This window comes from Emydura macquarii, unplaced genomic scaffold (assembly GCF_026122565.2).
Source record: "Emydura macquarii macquarii isolate MOO-44397 ecotype Brisbane River unplaced genomic scaffold, CSIRO-AGI_Emac_v2 contig_3348, whole genome shotgun sequence".
Lineage (NCBI taxonomy): Eukaryota > Metazoa > Chordata > Testudines > Chelidae > Emydura > Emydura macquarii.
In genome coordinates, this window is record NW_027133485.1 from 2,270,648 (window position 1) to 2,286,703 (window position 16,056).

At 57.6% G+C, this 16,056-nt stretch overlaps 1 protein-coding gene across 1 annotated transcript in view; it reads left to right on the plus strand.

The window, feature by feature from the left end:
- CSF3R (colony stimulating factor 3 receptor) overlaps positions 1-16,056 on the plus strand; it is a 147,417-nt gene that overhangs the window by 117,967 nt on the left and 13,394 nt on the right. Inside the window, exons 3-4 of the mRNA XM_067533767.1 lie at positions 13,357-13,449; positions 14,667-14,966. Coding sequence (XP_067389868.1) covers positions 13,357-13,449; positions 14,667-14,966 — 393 coding nt within the window. The remainder of the gene's footprint in view (positions 1-13,356; positions 13,450-14,666; positions 14,967-16,056) is intronic.

Genomic DNA, 16,056 nt, shown 5'->3' on the forward strand with positions numbered 1-16,056 from the left:
GCGGGCCAGACGGCTGGCTGCCTAGATAAACAAGACAAGCCGAGGTTGGGGAAAGGAAGAATCATTATCTCTATTTTATAAATGGGGAAGCCGGAGCTCAGAGAGATTAGTGGGGCTGGTTGTCGGAATCGGACTCAACAGGAATTGCAGAGGCTCAGCACTCCTGAAAATCAGCCCGTGGGGCCAGGTTTTCCAAAGTGCTCGGCCCCCATGCAGATACCAAACTAAGTAGCTGGGGCACGCTGGGTGCTGAGCTGGGAGGAGGAGCCGCAAAGCAATGGGCTAATCAAGCAAGGCAGCTCTGTTCTGGTGAGAGGACCATCACTGGGCCACGCAAAGACACCGACCGCCCCCTGGAGCCAATGACTTTTCGAGAAGACTCTCCTGGAGCTGCTCTGAGTCATCTCAGCCTCTGGGGCAGGACTTTTATCCTCCTCGCTGCGGTTTGTCATTGAGAGAGGGGGCGTCACCCTGTCTGGCAACCTTGGGGAGCCAAGGGCTGGTCCACAATTCATCCTTCGGCACAGCAAGCCAGCCAGCCCAAGGAGGAGGGCCGTGGGATTCTCTCTCCTCTCTCTGTCCAGCACCAGGGACTCTCACGTCTGAGCTGCACCCGTTGATCAGGACATGCTTGCCGCACCGTGGCTACCAGCAACCGAGCAAGACTGTGCCACCGTGGCTGGGACCCTTAATGAGTAGGATAATGATCCTGGAGTGAACGAGGGAGCCAGACACAGGGGACGGGTGGTGATAAAAAGGAGGAAGCTGCAAAGTATCCCTGCCCCCGAGTGCTGGCCGGATACTTGTTGGGGGGGGGGGGGGAGAGAGAGGTCGCTCGGGCATCTAGATTCAGGGCCAGATTTTCAAGCATGTCCACCTGGAATTGTATCAATTGCCATCTTAGCTGAAGGGCTGGAAGCAGGAGCCTCTATAATGGAGCTAAAGAGCCAGGCTCTGCAGCTGGGGGATGGCTGGATAGACAGATAGATAGATAGATAGATTAGATGGTTTCTTCCTTCCCTTTCTGTCCTCAGCTCACGTGCTCCGTTGCATCTCAGTGCAGGGCGAGGCGGTCTCCGCTTTTCATTACTGCCGTCATTTTGTAGGGTTTATAAAGACCCCTGTGAGCCATCTGGATGAGAGTTGCTGTATAAATGCACGATCGTTATCGCTGTCGCTGCAGCACAGAACCCCTGAGTAACCGAGGCAATTTGTGGCTCGAAAGTGAGTGGCATAAATACATACCGAGGTGTATTTATCTCCCACTTCTCAGCAGACGCTGAAGCATTGCCAAAGTGCCTACTGGCGGGGTGCACAGAGGTCACCCTGGCTGTGTCATCTGAAGCTGCGGGCCTGGCAGTGAAAGCCTGCTTCTCCGTTGGCCTTAACGCCATGGATTAACGCCTCTCTAAATGCAGTGGGTTTTTTCGCTAGCAGTTCCTAGCAGAGGATTTTATTTTTATCTCCCTCCCAAACTGAGCCTCCTGCTGTCCCATCCATGGTGCTGGAGAGTCCCCTCCAGTGACAGCAGCACATTGCATCGCTTTGAAATGTCACCTTTTTTTGCCTGCCCTTTCTGAAGGCCCGTTCCTGTCAACGGTCCTTCCGCTGGGTTTGAGTTATGGACGGTGCTTTGCTCTGCTCCTGCATGGGGCTGGAAGTTGCTGATACATGTGCAGAGAGGAACTCGCGATCCTGTTGTCTGCGATGACAGAGCTCTTCTGCTGAAGGGCTGGAACAATATGGTTTGTTTGAATTAATCATGGCTGGTGGCAATTAAATACGCCTCCCAGTACATTAGAGAGTGTGTACTCGGAGAGGCACCAGATTTCGCAATTAGAGCTTCCATGTTAAGTGCCTGGCAATATTTTAATGTTTTATGGAATTAAAAAAAAAAACCCTTTTGGGAATCTGATTGCTGCTGGCCGCTGAGCAGATCCGAGCAGGCAAATGTTCTTTAGTCTGCTTAATAGCAACCATCCATCCAGCAGGACGTAAATCAGAGGGTCTGACGAGCATGCCTCAGGATGGAATCCGCATGGCTAACCTTCGGAGGGATTGTCTCTGAGGCTCTTTCCCTGGATGCTGACCCCAGGGGATAGCTGGGTGGCTGCAGGACTCAGTTCTGGTTTAGTCTGGTTTAGTCACGGCCAGATTCTCAGACGCGCCCGGTGCCCAGCCGTGCCCAGCGTGAGACTGATGACCAGGCTGGGCAAAGAGCTCAGCCCCCCGAAGGGCTTTTGGGGAAGCTGGACCCAGATTTAGCTGGTGGAAGCCTGCAGCAGGGCCGGATTAGCGCAGCCCCACGATGCAGGAGGGCTGTGGAGAAAGGAGAGGCTGGGGCTGGGGACTAAAGGAGGCTGTGTTTTGGGAAGGACAAAATAACCAAGGCCCCGCAAAGGGGGGGGTCTTCTTTTAAGAATCCTGGCCTGAGAGCAAGTCACTGCCGGGGCCCGTCCGCACATGGCCATTGGGGCTCAGGGTTTGTGCTGGGCGCAGCGGCGGAGGAGGGGGCAGCGGGCGGGAGGGGGGCGGAGGGCGCAGTGAGACGCAGCCAGCCCCCGTGGCAGAGCAGAGGTCGCTGCAGCGTGGAGCCGTTGGGGGTCAGGGCGGCCAGGCTGCCCTCGGTGCGGGTAGCCCCTAGGCCAGGCCAGGCCGGGGCTCAGTTGGTTCAGGGGTTGCTGGGCACTTGACGGCCCCGAAGTCAGGCCCGGGTGCCTCGAGCTGGGCGCCCCCGCTGGCCGTGGGGCTCTGCCTCCCAGCTGGCCTCCCGAGCCCCCGAGTCTTTCTTCTCGGTCATTTCCCTGCTGCCGGGCCCCCTCGCGCAGAGTGTGGCTTCTCCGGCTCAGCGAGCCGGCGGCTGGGCGCGGTGGGAGGCCGGCTCCGGTGCCCGAACGTCGGGACGTTATTAATGGCGCTGGTCTCCAGGGCGCTCGGGATGCAAATTCAACTAGCTCAGAGTCTGTCAGCTCCGTGCTAGCGGCCGGGGCGCCGGGGGAGCAGGGCAGAGACGATGGGGGATTTAATTACCTGCGTAGCACGGAGCCGTGTTGCTGGGGGGAGTGTGCTTGCAGTCTCGGCCCTGGCCTGGATGGAGCCCAGCCGGCTCCTAGCCCACATGGCCCCTTCCGCACACCTGCCCTCTGCAGCAACAAGCTCCCGTCCCCCAGCCACACCAGCTGCGTAGCCAACGTGCCAGCCCTGCTCCGTTTCCTACCCTCCCAGGGGAGTCGTGATTCTTCTGCTGCCGGAGTCGCAGCTCAGCAGCTGAGCCCAGAGTCCCTGTGCGGCATTGCCCGCCGGGGCACCGCTGGGCTCTGCATGGGGCCGGCTTGCTGACCCCACCGGCGCTGGGTTGGTGCCCCACACCGCAGCACAGGAGATCCCCTGCTGGGGATTGTGACAGCTGGCTAGGGTACACGGGGTTGTGAGGCACCAAGCAGGCTCCATCACCATCCTGCTACCCTGGGGAAACGTCCCAGGAGGCTGAAACGTGCCCCCTGAGGGGAAAATCTTGGCAGAAAGGGCGCAGAAGGACTGCTGTGCACAGGGCTGGCCTAGCAGGGTATCAAGGGAGAGGCCCGGGCAGACGAGGTTCTGGCTATTTGGGGAGAAGGGAAAAGGTAGGGCCCAGCCTGGCGATCATGCAGCGTCACCCCTCAGAACCCAGACAGCTCCTGGGTCACCCCTCTCTGGAGATCTGGGCAAGGAAAGGGTCTGCTGCCGGGTGGAGACGTGAGGGGGTGGGGATGGAGGGGCAGCCAGGAGCAGGACAGCTACGCTCTCTGCTGGCGTGGAAATAGCTGGGCTCTCACAGCCATGCCAGGGTCTCTGGGATCCCTGCGGGTGCTGGGATCAGGAGGGCAGGGCGAGGGGGACGGGGTGATGGAGCCTCCCCGTCAGGCAGCTCGCCCTTCTGCAGCAGTGCCGGGCATGCTCGAAGCCTTTCAGGCTCTGTGACCAGACCACCCACACATGGCAACTCTGGAAAAGCCCTGAGGAGCATCCGCGGCCACTTCCCCTTTTGGGGTTCCCGCTCTCGCTGTGTCACGGGGTGCAGAGCGAGGCCAGTGTTGTGTCATTGGCCGGGAGCCTGCCTTTCCCACCAGCTCTCACCTTCACTTCTCTAATTCCACCGTGCGGGGGTGGGTCCGGCGGCCAGGGCCTGCGTGCCCCACTCCCTCTAGGCCGGCGGCGCCCAGCACCCACCGACGCGCCCCAATCGGCCCCAGCCACCAGGGCTCGCCTTCCCGGCTCAGAGCCCGTGCCGTCCTTCCCCTGGGTGCCCCGGCGCCCGGCGAGGACACGAGTCGGTGCTACACGCGGGGCTGCTGGTTCCCAAAGACCCTTGTCTGTCAGGAGCCAGCCTGATTCCCAGGCCACGTCACAGAGCACCCGGCCCCACCCCACAGCTCTGGCTCCTGGCCCTACTGAGCTGGGCCAGGCTGGACATGATGCGCTCTAGTCCCCGTGCCCTCGCCTCGCCCTCGCCCTGCCTGCACTAAGGAGCTGCACCGCGCCTGACGCAGGGCCCTGCCCGGCCCTCTGGGAGGGGGAGCAGGGGGCGATTCTCAAGGGCAGACTCTGTCCCTGCCCCAAGCCCATCCCTGGGGCAGCGAGGGAGCAGCCATTCATCCCCCTGGCAGGGGTATTACGGGGGGCCTGTGGGAAAGCCTGTGCCAGCCGAGCCCTGCTCACCGGGGCCTTGGGTTGCCCCACACCCCTTTTAGCTCCAGCCTCTGGACTCTCTCTCCAGGAAAAGTTGCATGTCAGCCTGGGAAAATCACTGTTACTGTCCCCGCCCCATAGCGCCCCCCTGCTGCAGAGTGCCCCCCTCCTCCCCCGCCACCCTCTAGTGCCCCCACCACCCTGTCATGCCCCCTTATGCTTCCTCCTCTGCCCTCGCCATCTCCCTCTCCACAGGGCCGAAGCCAGGTGCAGCGCTGGCGGTTTTCACGCCGAGTCAGTGAGCTGCCCGGTGCTGCCCCCTCCCCGCCGACCCCAGCCCGATGGAGCCTGTGGGAGTGACCCAGCGCCAGCGGGGAGGCAGGAGCACAGTGCCGGTGGCGAGGGGGTGTCTGACTCCGCCAGCCGCGGCTTTGTCCGTATCACTCCCGCCTGGGCAGATGGGCCCCTCCCCAGTGTGACCGGCTCGCAGACAGGGCAGCACGCTCAGCACACATTCAGCCTCTTGGCGCACTGCTGCTGAGCCTTCCCGTGGGGCCAGGATTAACCCCCTTCCCCTGCTGAGCAGTGGGGCGGGCAACGGGGTGCAGGCACGTCCATTTGACTGGACGTGCCTCGGTCATTATTTATTCTGCATATGACGGTACCACTGAGACACCCTGACCAAGACGGGGGGACGCTGCACTGACCCCGACAGAGATCAGTGCCCCGTTGTGCCAGGCACGGACCCAGCAAGAGACAGGCCTGCCCCACAGAGCTCACCCTCTGAACAGACCAGGCAAAGGCAGGACTATCGCCCCTGTTTCACAGACCGGGCTCTGAGGTTCAGTGAGATAAGGAGACATGGCCAAGAACCCACAGGAAGTCACTAGCAGAGCTGGGAAAGGCTGTGTGTACTGTCGCCAAGACCCATCTTGATGGATGGCCCAAACCCTGGATCCCATCAGACCCTCTGCCGGAGCTGGAGGGCAGCCACGCCCGTGCGGGGAGGCCACATGAATAGCAGGGCCAGGAGAGGGCGCGAGGAGGGGCTCAGGGACCGACTGGCAGCTGAAGGAAAGAGCCGCGTGTTGCACATTGCCCACAGGAGTGGGGGCAGGAACGGGGCTGGAGCGGCTCCAGCCTGATGTTAGATCCAGAACCCACCAACCCCAACGCTCAGGCGCAGCGCACTTGCCCCATTTCCATCCTTTGCTGGGCACCCGAACCCTCGTCGGGTCCCCGCAGCCAGCCCCTGAACACGGCAGGTGGGAGTTTGGGCCTCACGGCACCCGTCAGAGCCGCCAGGCAGTGGGGCGTGAGCTCTCGGTGTACCCAGAATGCTCTGTGCCTCTCTGGGTCAAGCGGCTGGCTGGGCCGGCAAGCCCCCTCGTGCCGAGGGTTTCGGTGATGCCACAGCAGGAGAGGTCGCCCAGGGTGTCCCAGCCCCGGGCACGGCCGGGCTCAGTTCCCCCCGTCTGAGCCTGAGGCAGGAGGGGAGGGGCAGCAACATTTGTTCGCAAGCCAATGTGTTTGTTTGTTGCTTTAAAGCTTCCCCCAGGTTCCCACAGGGAGACACACGGGATGTCGCCATCGTTACAAGCAGAGGCGCTCCCACTCTGCAGTAAACAGGCTGCAAGAAGTCAGGTTTCCGTGGTAAGATGCTGGGGTTGCTACACCCAGGGAAGATGTTGCAACCGCAGCCTCTCCTACCCATCCCCCATCTGCCCCGCCTCTGCACCCATCAGTTAACTGCGGGAAATCGCCAGCAGACAGGCGTGGAGCGAGACGTGCCTCATTCAGGGAAGCCAGAAGGGCACCCACAACACGAGGGGAAGAAAGGATTTCTTGGTTTTTAGCACAACGGCCAAGGCTGAAGTATCCTGGTTCTCACCCAAACAGACATCGCAGAGTCCTCCTCTCCCATGCGCCTTGCAGTGCATCTCACCCTGGGCAGCGTGCCCTCACTCCCCACAGAGACACAGCCATCGAGATTCCAGCCGATGGCTCTCAGAATCCTTGTCCTGGGGTGGGGACCATCTTTTTGTTCTGTCTGTCCAGCACCTCGCACAGTGGGGTGACCTCAAAGTCAACCCGATAACCCGATAACCAGTCCAAACGTAGCTCACCTCTTTTGGTCAGGTAAATATTTCCCAAGAAGCACCTCCCATTGCTCAGTGCTGCGTGGTCCCTCCCTTACAATAAGAGCCTACGCTGGTGACCCTAGAACACCCCAGCTTACAGCAGATTGCTGGACCTGTGCCGTACAATGCTGCCGGTGTGTTTTCACGTTTGCAGCAAGGCGTGTAACGAAAGAATTTATGGGAACTGCATGTGCTCAAGGGGCCAGAGTCCACAGTGAGAGGCGTGCTGTGAGGAGTAAAAGCTGACAGAAATGAACCTTCTGTTGCTCATTATAATAGTTTGTCCTGCCTTGAGTGCGGGGGACTGGACTAGAAGACCTCTCGAGGTCCCTTCCAGTCCTATGATTCTATGATTGCAACATTACGTTTGAAAATGTTAATCCATACAAACTGAGACTGGCGCAATAGGCTTGCCTCATGCGAATTAACATGGCTGGACAAACAGCACGTAGAGCAGGCACTGAGGGGATCTTGGTATTTCCCATTCTAAACCCAGAGAATCCCACCAGCACCACGGCACAGGTATATACCGCGGAGCGGTGAAGATCCTGATTGGAATGGGGCCCATTCTGTAATGGCACTGCATTTTTTAAGCTGGTCCCTAACAAAGTGAAAGCAAACAGCTCCCAAAAGCACAGAAAGCCACAGCAGTTGCAATTTAAAGATGGCTACAAATGCGAGCCGGTGTCCGTGTGAGGGACTACTCGGGCAAGACTTGGCCTGTGGCAATCAAACAGAGCAGACACCATCTTTGCAGACCTGGCTTCCAGAGGTGCACCAGCCACTCGTTGCTTGGTGTTCAGGGACTAGAACCGACTGCCCAAGTCTGGGAGGGGTTTTATTTTGGAAATGCTCTTCATTCTGGAGCACCGGGGACAGCTGGATGCTAGCCCATCTGCTCAGAGGAGAGGCTCAGTTTGTTAGCGAGGGCAATCCCTGCCGCCAGACACCTGTCAGCTGAGAGGTGGGAACGTGCTCAGCCCTATCAGCGTAAAGCGATGGCTGTGAGATGCAGCAGCGTGGCAGGGCTGCGAAGGGGTCATTTATCAGAAAGTTTGCTTATAATCCCTAACCTCCATCTGCCAGTCTAGCACCTGGGCGAAGATGCTAATGGCAGGGAACGGATTTTCAGCGAGACGGGGCTGGCGACGGGCGCTCGAGTGATTGAAGCCCTCGCGTAGGCTGCGATGTTTCCCTGCTAATGGACGGGAAGCAAAGCAACAGGGAGAGAACAAGAGAGACAGGTGAACGTAGGACAGGATTGCTGGTGCACTGACTGGGACGTCCTCCTGCAGGAGATAAGCATCTGATAGCTCCGGCCGTCTCTCCCCGGCTCAGCCCCCCCAGAACTCCCCCTGCCTAGCGTGACAGTTCCACAAACACTCAGCCCTAGTCGGCAGGAGCTGAGCAAGAGAGCACGCAGCAATCGCTCTGGCTGCTGGCTTTCCAGCAGGGCCCTGCGCGCTCCCTCTTGGAATAGAGGAGACGGATCAGTGCCTGAGCCTCTGCCCCTGGAGCCGCCCACCAGCGCTGGCGCTCGGGGCCTGCTGACATGCTCCCTCCCAGAGAAGCCTGTCACTCAGCTAGCACCACTTAAGTCTGCTTCAACCCATAAGGCTAGGGCCTTGTGCTGGCCCCCCCCCCAACCCCCACCCAGGGGAGATTCCACCCCCCACTGCCCCATGGTGTTTGGCAAACCCCATTAGCGTTTATCTTTAGTCCAGCCAGTCCCTCTGGGCAGGGCACATTCACTGTTGGGGTTTACAGCCAGGGAACACGGGTTTGCAGCCTAGGACGCCCTCTTGCAGTGACCACGGCTACGCATCAGCACCGGGCTAGCCCAGGGGTTTGCTTTGGCCTCCTGCTCCCTTAACTCAAACTCTGCCATTGTGATGACCGTGCCCGTGTTTGCCCCGTGAATTCCTCCAGGCCAGCAAGAGCTCTCCAGCCAGCTCTCCAGTGGGAAACGAGCAATGCACACAGAAGGGGGTAGCATTTCCTAGTGAGCGACTGGGAGGCGGGTGTTTCAGGCATCGTTGCCTGAAGAGAGACAGCTGCTTCATGCCCGCAGAGCAGTCCGATAACCCCTTCTGGAGGAGAGGAGAGGGAGGTGCTCAAAAATAAGCACGATCCCATCTAGAAACTGTCATGGTCAGTGCATCAACCAACATACTGGATACTGGCCAGTTTTTCAGTCCGCAGACTGGTCACTGTGTGCCTGAGCCAAAGCCCAGTGAAGTCAGCGGGACTCTTTCCAGCCTATACTGGTCCCTGGTCTTTGCACCGGTCGGGGCTCAGACATTCGCCAGCTAGAGAAGACCCAATTTGATCTGAGCTGGGCATTAGTTCTCTTGTTACTGCCTGGGCTCAGGACACCAGGTCAGAGAGATGCTCCCCCCGCCCCCGCCCACCTCCCAAAGAGAAGGGGAGCTGAAATGAGGTTATGGAGGAGATGGAAGCGTTGGATTGCCCTGCACACAGGTCCCAGGGAGCAGAGGTGTGCAAGCATCAAAGAGGAGAGGCAGACACAGCTGTTGTTTGCAGCGGAAAATGTGTTGCATGAGAAATGAGTAATGCGCTACTAAAGCGTATCAAGTAAACAAACACATTACAAATCCCGTAGTAAACAGATGTTTGCACAATAAATGCCAGCACTGCAAAGGTCACCGACGTTTCATGGATTGGGCAATGCTTTGTTTACACAATCCCTCCTGTACTCAAGCTCGGCAAACACAATGTGCTTTTGACAGGACCTAGACTCTCAGGGATGCGATGCAGCCCTAGGATGTGTGTTGGAAGAGGAGATGTCAATGTCTTGAAGCCCCCACCATGACCTGTCTCGAGTGGGCTGTTCCCGAGAGGCAGTTGGCTCCCAGAGTAGGTCACTGACCTCTACCAGTGAAAGATTTGTTTCTAGCATCCATGTCACAAAAGCCACCACAAACTAGCAGCCTCATTGGCACAGAACATAGCACAGCCTACACACAGAGAAGTAAGAGAAAAACATCAAATCCTCTTGCCAGAAGGTTGCAACGTAACACGACTTAATTTCTTCGAATGCGGAGCAATAACACACAAGAACCCAAACCAGGAAGAGACAAAGCAGACTGCTCCCTAAAACAGAGAGGCCCAACTCACTTCACCTTATATTGGACTGGTTCCTTCCAGACTAACTCCAATTGCACGGTCCCCTACAGAACCCCCGAGCCTGCGTGCAGGATCAAGAAAAAACATTGAAATTTAAAGTGGCAACCTACAATTTTGATACAATTTTCAATACACCGCACTTTGATGTCTCAGAGAAAAGGCCAAACAATGAATGGGCCTGGAAGATAACCCCCCTCTGAGCACAAGAAGGGCCCTGCTAGGGCAGAGTTAAGGGTTATGTATATAAATGTGTCTCTGTCTCATCACGGCAGTAACTGAGCACCTCACAAACGCTGCAAGTATAGCCTGTGTATGGAAGCAGGGTATCCCCATTTCACACCAGGGGAAAGTGCGGTTCATGCAAGGAAAACTACTGAGCAGAGAATCCTCCCAGAGTGACAGGAAAACTGGTTGCAACTATAATTAAACAGAACTCCGAAAGGTTTCGATGAACACGATCCAACAGGGACAAAGCAGCCCTCCTCTGTAAAGGAAAAGTGCACCTCTCCAATCTATTAGAGTTCTTGGAGGGGGAGGACCACTTCATGTCATTGATTTGGACTGTAACTGGCTCTTGACAAAGCCCCTTGCAAGCGGCTGTTAAGGAAACAAAATCAGCTGGGGGTGAGAGGCAGAGCAATGTCATGGGTCAGACACTGGCGATGAGGTGGGACACAAAGGACTCGATGGCCATTTATCGCCATGGCCAAAGATTGGCAGTAGGGCACCCTGGAGATCTGTGCTAGGACTGGGAGTGTTGGTTTATGGGGACATCCCACCAGTGCCATAGTCAAGGCGGTGTCTCAATTTCCACCTGAACTGGCACCTGAACTGCACCCTGCATCGTTCTGGGGCAAGTCAAAGTCATCAGCATGCTCTCCCGGCCTCTTGGGGGTCTTGGAAAGGAGCTGGCTGAGCACATGATGGGCCAGGGGGAGATATAGCCTCAAACCCCATGGACTTTGCTGAGGTGGGTCTCACCTTTTCTTAGGGCCCGCACGCGTGTCACCCCAGCTCAGGAAATGCTGGGGGTTTGGAAAACACCAGCTGAGTTGCATGTGTGGGTGCTGGCTTGGGTTGGTGGCCTCTGATATGCAGCAGGTCAGACCAGGTGATCTGATGGGGCCCTTCTGCCCTTAAACTCTATGGCTGTAGGACCTGGCCCAGTGTCCCAGCCCATGGCCGCTCCACCAGCTCTCACTGGGTTTAGGGCCTCCCAGTTCCGTCTCTGCCGAGAAGGACCAGCCCAAATACCTGAGGAGCAGAACCCCAGGGGGATCAAGAGTGTCACCCAGGCTGGCAGGGGAAGCCCTCACCATAGGGTCCCTGGGAGGGTTATTCTGCAGGGCGGGGTGGGGTGGGTGAGGGGACAGTGGCTCCCTAGAGGTCTGCAGGAGCATGGCCATGGGAACGCCGGCTGGGCAAAGCCCGGGAGAACATGCAGCGGATGAGCCGGATGGACGTGAGCTCTGACTGTGTGATACTGCATCGAACGGTGCACTGCGCTGCACAAACAGGGGCACTTCAAGTGCACATCCAGTCCCTCCCAAAGCCTGTGCTCTGCTCCAAAGCCCCTTGGAGGCTGTATTCCTCCGGCCAGCCTCTCAGAGGCCAGAGCGGCCTGGCTGGCTCTGGCAAAGTCACAGCAAACCAGCTCATTACTGCCATGTCCCTGTTGCTCATGGACTCCCATCAAAGCTCAGTGGGTAGGGGAGGATGGTGAGCCAGGAGCCCTTTCCTCAGCCGCTTGCTGCGTGTGATGTGCTCCTTCCTTCCTGCCAGAAAGCCCGGCAGATGCAGCCTGCAGGGAAGCGTTTTGCAATCACCTTTTCTGAAAGTCAGAGCAATTAACGGCACTGGTTGGTTGGGTTTTTTTTTTTTTTTTCTTTTTTGAGGAACTAACGGTGAAAGCAACTTGTTAGCAAAGGGATTGACCACTCTGCTCTCCTGGGAGTCAGGGGCCGGTCCTGCGAGGGAGCAGCGAGCCGGGGTGCGCAGCTCGAAGTGCTGAGATGAGGTAAGGGATGGAGCGGGTGCTGGCTGGGTTCTGACCTGAACTTGGGTTGTACAGAACGTCCAAGGGGTGGGAGCTGGGAAGCAGACACTGTAAGTAGTTTAGAGGATAAACAGACTGCCAAGGAGGGAGAGGCAAGATCCCAGTGCCCTGCAGAGTCAGCCACTCCGTCTGGAAGGCATGTCCTCATTCATTCCTTTCTTTCCATTTATAAGCCTAAACAGCCCCAGTCCCAGCTGTTAGCCACTTCCCACCTTTCTTTAAAAGTCCCCATCAGCTGGCATGGGATGTGAAACTAACCTGTCACCCCAGCATGCCACTGCCGGGCAGGAATGCAGCCGTCCTCTTCCCTCCATGGGGCAGCTTCTCTGCAGGATCCGGGGGACCCACCTGCCTTGCATGTGGCTGAGTGGCACTCTGAGCCGGCCGCTAGGTCGCACGGGTAAGCAAAGGCCAGGCTTGCCTCTCCCCATGCCCATGGCCAGGGTGTGGTTTACCCCTTTCTCAATGCTTTTTGCCAGTGTGGGGTGGCAGCACCCGGGATCTGGGGGGCGGGTTTGTCCCACGCAGGCTGGCAGCACGGAGGTCTGGTTGTACAGACTGCAAGCTCATTGGAGCAGTAGGGACAGTCTAACTAAGGGCATGCCTACATGGCAAGGGGGGAGCGTGCGCCCTGCCTGGATGGAGACGCGCACCTGCGGGTGTGTTAAACACAGCAGTGTAGGCGTTGTGGCTCCGGCAGAGTCAGACTCACCACCTGAGCTCAGACCCAGGGGACGCCCAAGCCAAGCTGCAGTCGCTCACCCGGGGACATCGCCACCGCCACCGCCGCTCGTGTAATTTTATTTCCCAGGCTGGAGGGTCTGTGTGAAGTGGCCAGAGGAAGGTGTGACTGTGTCCGTGACACAGAGAGTTGGCATGAAAATGGGCCGTGACAGGCGGCAGGCGCCGAGACCTTGCGTCCTATGAGCCTCCTCATCCCAAACATACTCGATGGGAACAGCTCACATGCCACGTCTTTATGTGCCACGCATCAGCACCCAGAGCGTTTGTGCTTGGCTCTGCTCTCCCACCATGGTGAACAGTGACGTCCCAGGACAAGGGGGAAGATTCACAGCTTCGGGGGGGCTGGTGCAAAGTGCTCTGTGACATACGGGTGTAGTGTGTGTGTGTGTCAGATTTACTCCTGTTAGCGTGTCTGTGTCTGTGTGCACTAGATAGATAGATAGATAGATAGATAGATAGATGAACTCAGAACATTTTGCCTGGCATTTAACTCAGGAAGTGTATCATGTGTGCTTGTGACAGGCACGGTTAATCTGAACACTCCCATCTCCACAGCCATTATCCCTGACCTGTAAAAGTGACTCTGTGTGTGAATTCCAGGTGATGCCAAAGCCCAGGATCAGATCACGGCCATGCACTGCAACTCGGAGATGCTGCTGGGACGTTCAGTGCTCTTCCTTCTGCTCCTGGGAGGTGAGTTGCAAAGGGAAGCGGGTTCCCAGAGAGGAGGTGGGAAATCCCTGGCTCCCGCTCCATACAGCTGCAGGTTGGATGCACTTGACATCAATTCTGTGGGGAGCATGGAATGAGTTTGCTAGTGTCCCTATCACAAAGCCCATCACTGACTGGCCGTGGCGGCAGGGGCCAGGCAGTGAATGCGTAGGGGACTAGCCTGTCCTAGAGGTGGCTAAGCCAAGTCAGGCTGAAGAAGGGTGGTGGAAGGTCCCCTCTGACTTGGCTGTCCTGGACCCCTCTGTAGATAAGTGGAGAATTTCCCAGCCCACTGCCATTCACCCGCAACAAAGGGAAACGATAGATAGATGTGTCAGGGCTTTGAAACTGGAGAGTCCCACGACAGTGACTGTAGACTGAGCATGGCTGAGCCATGCTCCACGGGTGACCAACCAACAAGATCCCAAAAGCAAACCAAGGCCCCACTCCTAACGTGCGACCCTCCAGTGCAGACCTTTGAGCCCATGTGGCGTCCCAGTCCCCTGAGCCAATGCCGGAGCTGCCGGAGTGACCCCTAGGCTAATACGCCCACGTTCGAACAAGAGGCACTCTCCAAACCTGGGCCTTGTGCCGTGCCTTTGCCGTTTCAGACTAAGCTAAGCTCTTGCTCTGCAACATTCCTGCACCTTAAAATCTCCATTTGGGAAAGACAAATTAAACCTCAATGGCTGCAAATGTAAAGCTGACAGAAAGCAAAACTATTGTGCACCCTTAGCCTGTGGAACTCATGGCCACACAGTCTCCTTGAGACTGAATGCTAAGCAGGGTTCCAAACAAGGCTTGGGCATTTATCTGGATAACACGACACGACCACCCAGATTTGCTGTGGAAAGGGTTAACAACACGGAGAACGTTGGGCGGGTATAAAGTCTCCTTCCCAGCATGAGCCAACCAGCAGGAACTGGGGGAAACCTCTCCCCACAACTGCAGGGTTTCTGCACCTTCCTCAGGCGCAGCTGGAGCTGCCCCCTGAGGAGATGAGAGCCGGGGCGAGATGGAGCCCTGTCCCGATCCCAGCTTCCAAACACGGGGCTGGTTTTCAGGGTAAACGAGTGACTCGCTCCGGCTGCGAGGAGGAGTCCCTGGCCTCCAGGCAAGGAGCAGGCCAGAGAGGCAGCCTCTTCTGTTCCGGCACAAGGCCCTGTCACCCTGACATGATGTTCTCTTTCACCCTGCAGGGGCCCGCGCCTGCGGCTGGGTAACAGTGGATTCGCCGACCGCTCTCTTGGGATCTACAGTCACGGCCTCTTGCACCATCCAAAGCAACCGCTGCAGTGGTTTGGAAGATGAGGAAATTCAGATCACATGGAGACTCGACAGCGAGTCCATGTCCGGGGACCAGCACATGAGCATGGAAGGAGCTGTAGTTTCCAATCTCACCATCAGCCATTTCAACCGAACCCGGGCCAAGCTGTGGTGCTATGTGGTGTGGAACGGCACGCCGCAGCGGATAGACATGGCCGAGATCCAGGCAGGCTGTAAGTCTCGCCCTCCGCTGGCCCTGACTCAAAGGGCCACGTTTTCATGGGTGTGCAACTGCACATTTCATGCATGTGCAAACAGCACCCACCCCCACCCCCATATTTGCACATCCGCTTCCCTCTGAAATTTGCACCGGCATCTGTTTCCGTGCACCAAAAGCCCTGCATTTACATGTGCAAACTGGGATGAACTGAAGTCCCCGTTGGAGCAGACAATTAGGTGTCACCGACACGGCCTGATTTGCAGGCAGTCACCCGGCTTGCCCTCAGCCATGTCTCCCAGAGGCTGCGCTGGCAGACAGCTCTGGCGCTGAACACCTTATCACTGCTCTCTTGCTTTGGCCAGGGGGAGATGGGGTCAGGATGACTATTTCCTGGTGCGTGGGGGAAGGGAAGTCCAGTTGAGCTCTCCTGCACGTTGGCAAGGTAATGCAGCAGGGAGGCATGGCACGTCGGAGGAGTTTGCTTGGCCAGTCAGGTGTTTCCTTTGCTAATGTTCCAGGCAAGTTCCACAGCGGTGTGGAGGTAAAGGGTTAATAGACACAGGACAGTGCTCAAGGACATGCAGCTTATCTGCCGGGTCTGTAGGGCCCAAAACCTATCCAGCGCCGCCCTTTGCATCAGTTCATAGCAGGGTGTCCAAAATAAAACCGTGCCGATGGCTTTGGTTCTGTGGCTCTTGGCACTAAACCCACACCCAGGCGTTAGTTCTCAGCCCCTAGTTCCCATTCAAGGCAGCGGCAGCTTTCGGCAGTAGCAGTCAGGTGCCCCATGGTGCCAGGCGCTGTACAAATCAAACCAAGACCCAAGTCCCTGCCCCAAAGAGCTCACAGTCCAAGACAAGAGAGAGCACCCGGCTGCGACAGAGAGATGGGGGAGTGCAGAGAAGAACAGGGCACTGCCAGCCAGCGGGGCTCGTGGAGGCCCTGGCGCACCATCTGCCGACGCGAAGTCTCCCCTTCCCAGGGAGGCAGCCAGTGCCCACTTCATTCACCAGTGATGTCAGCACTGCTGATTCTGCAGAGTAACGTTATGGGGAGGGTGTTTGTGGCCTCGGACATGGGCTGGACCAGTCCCTCTGCCGCAT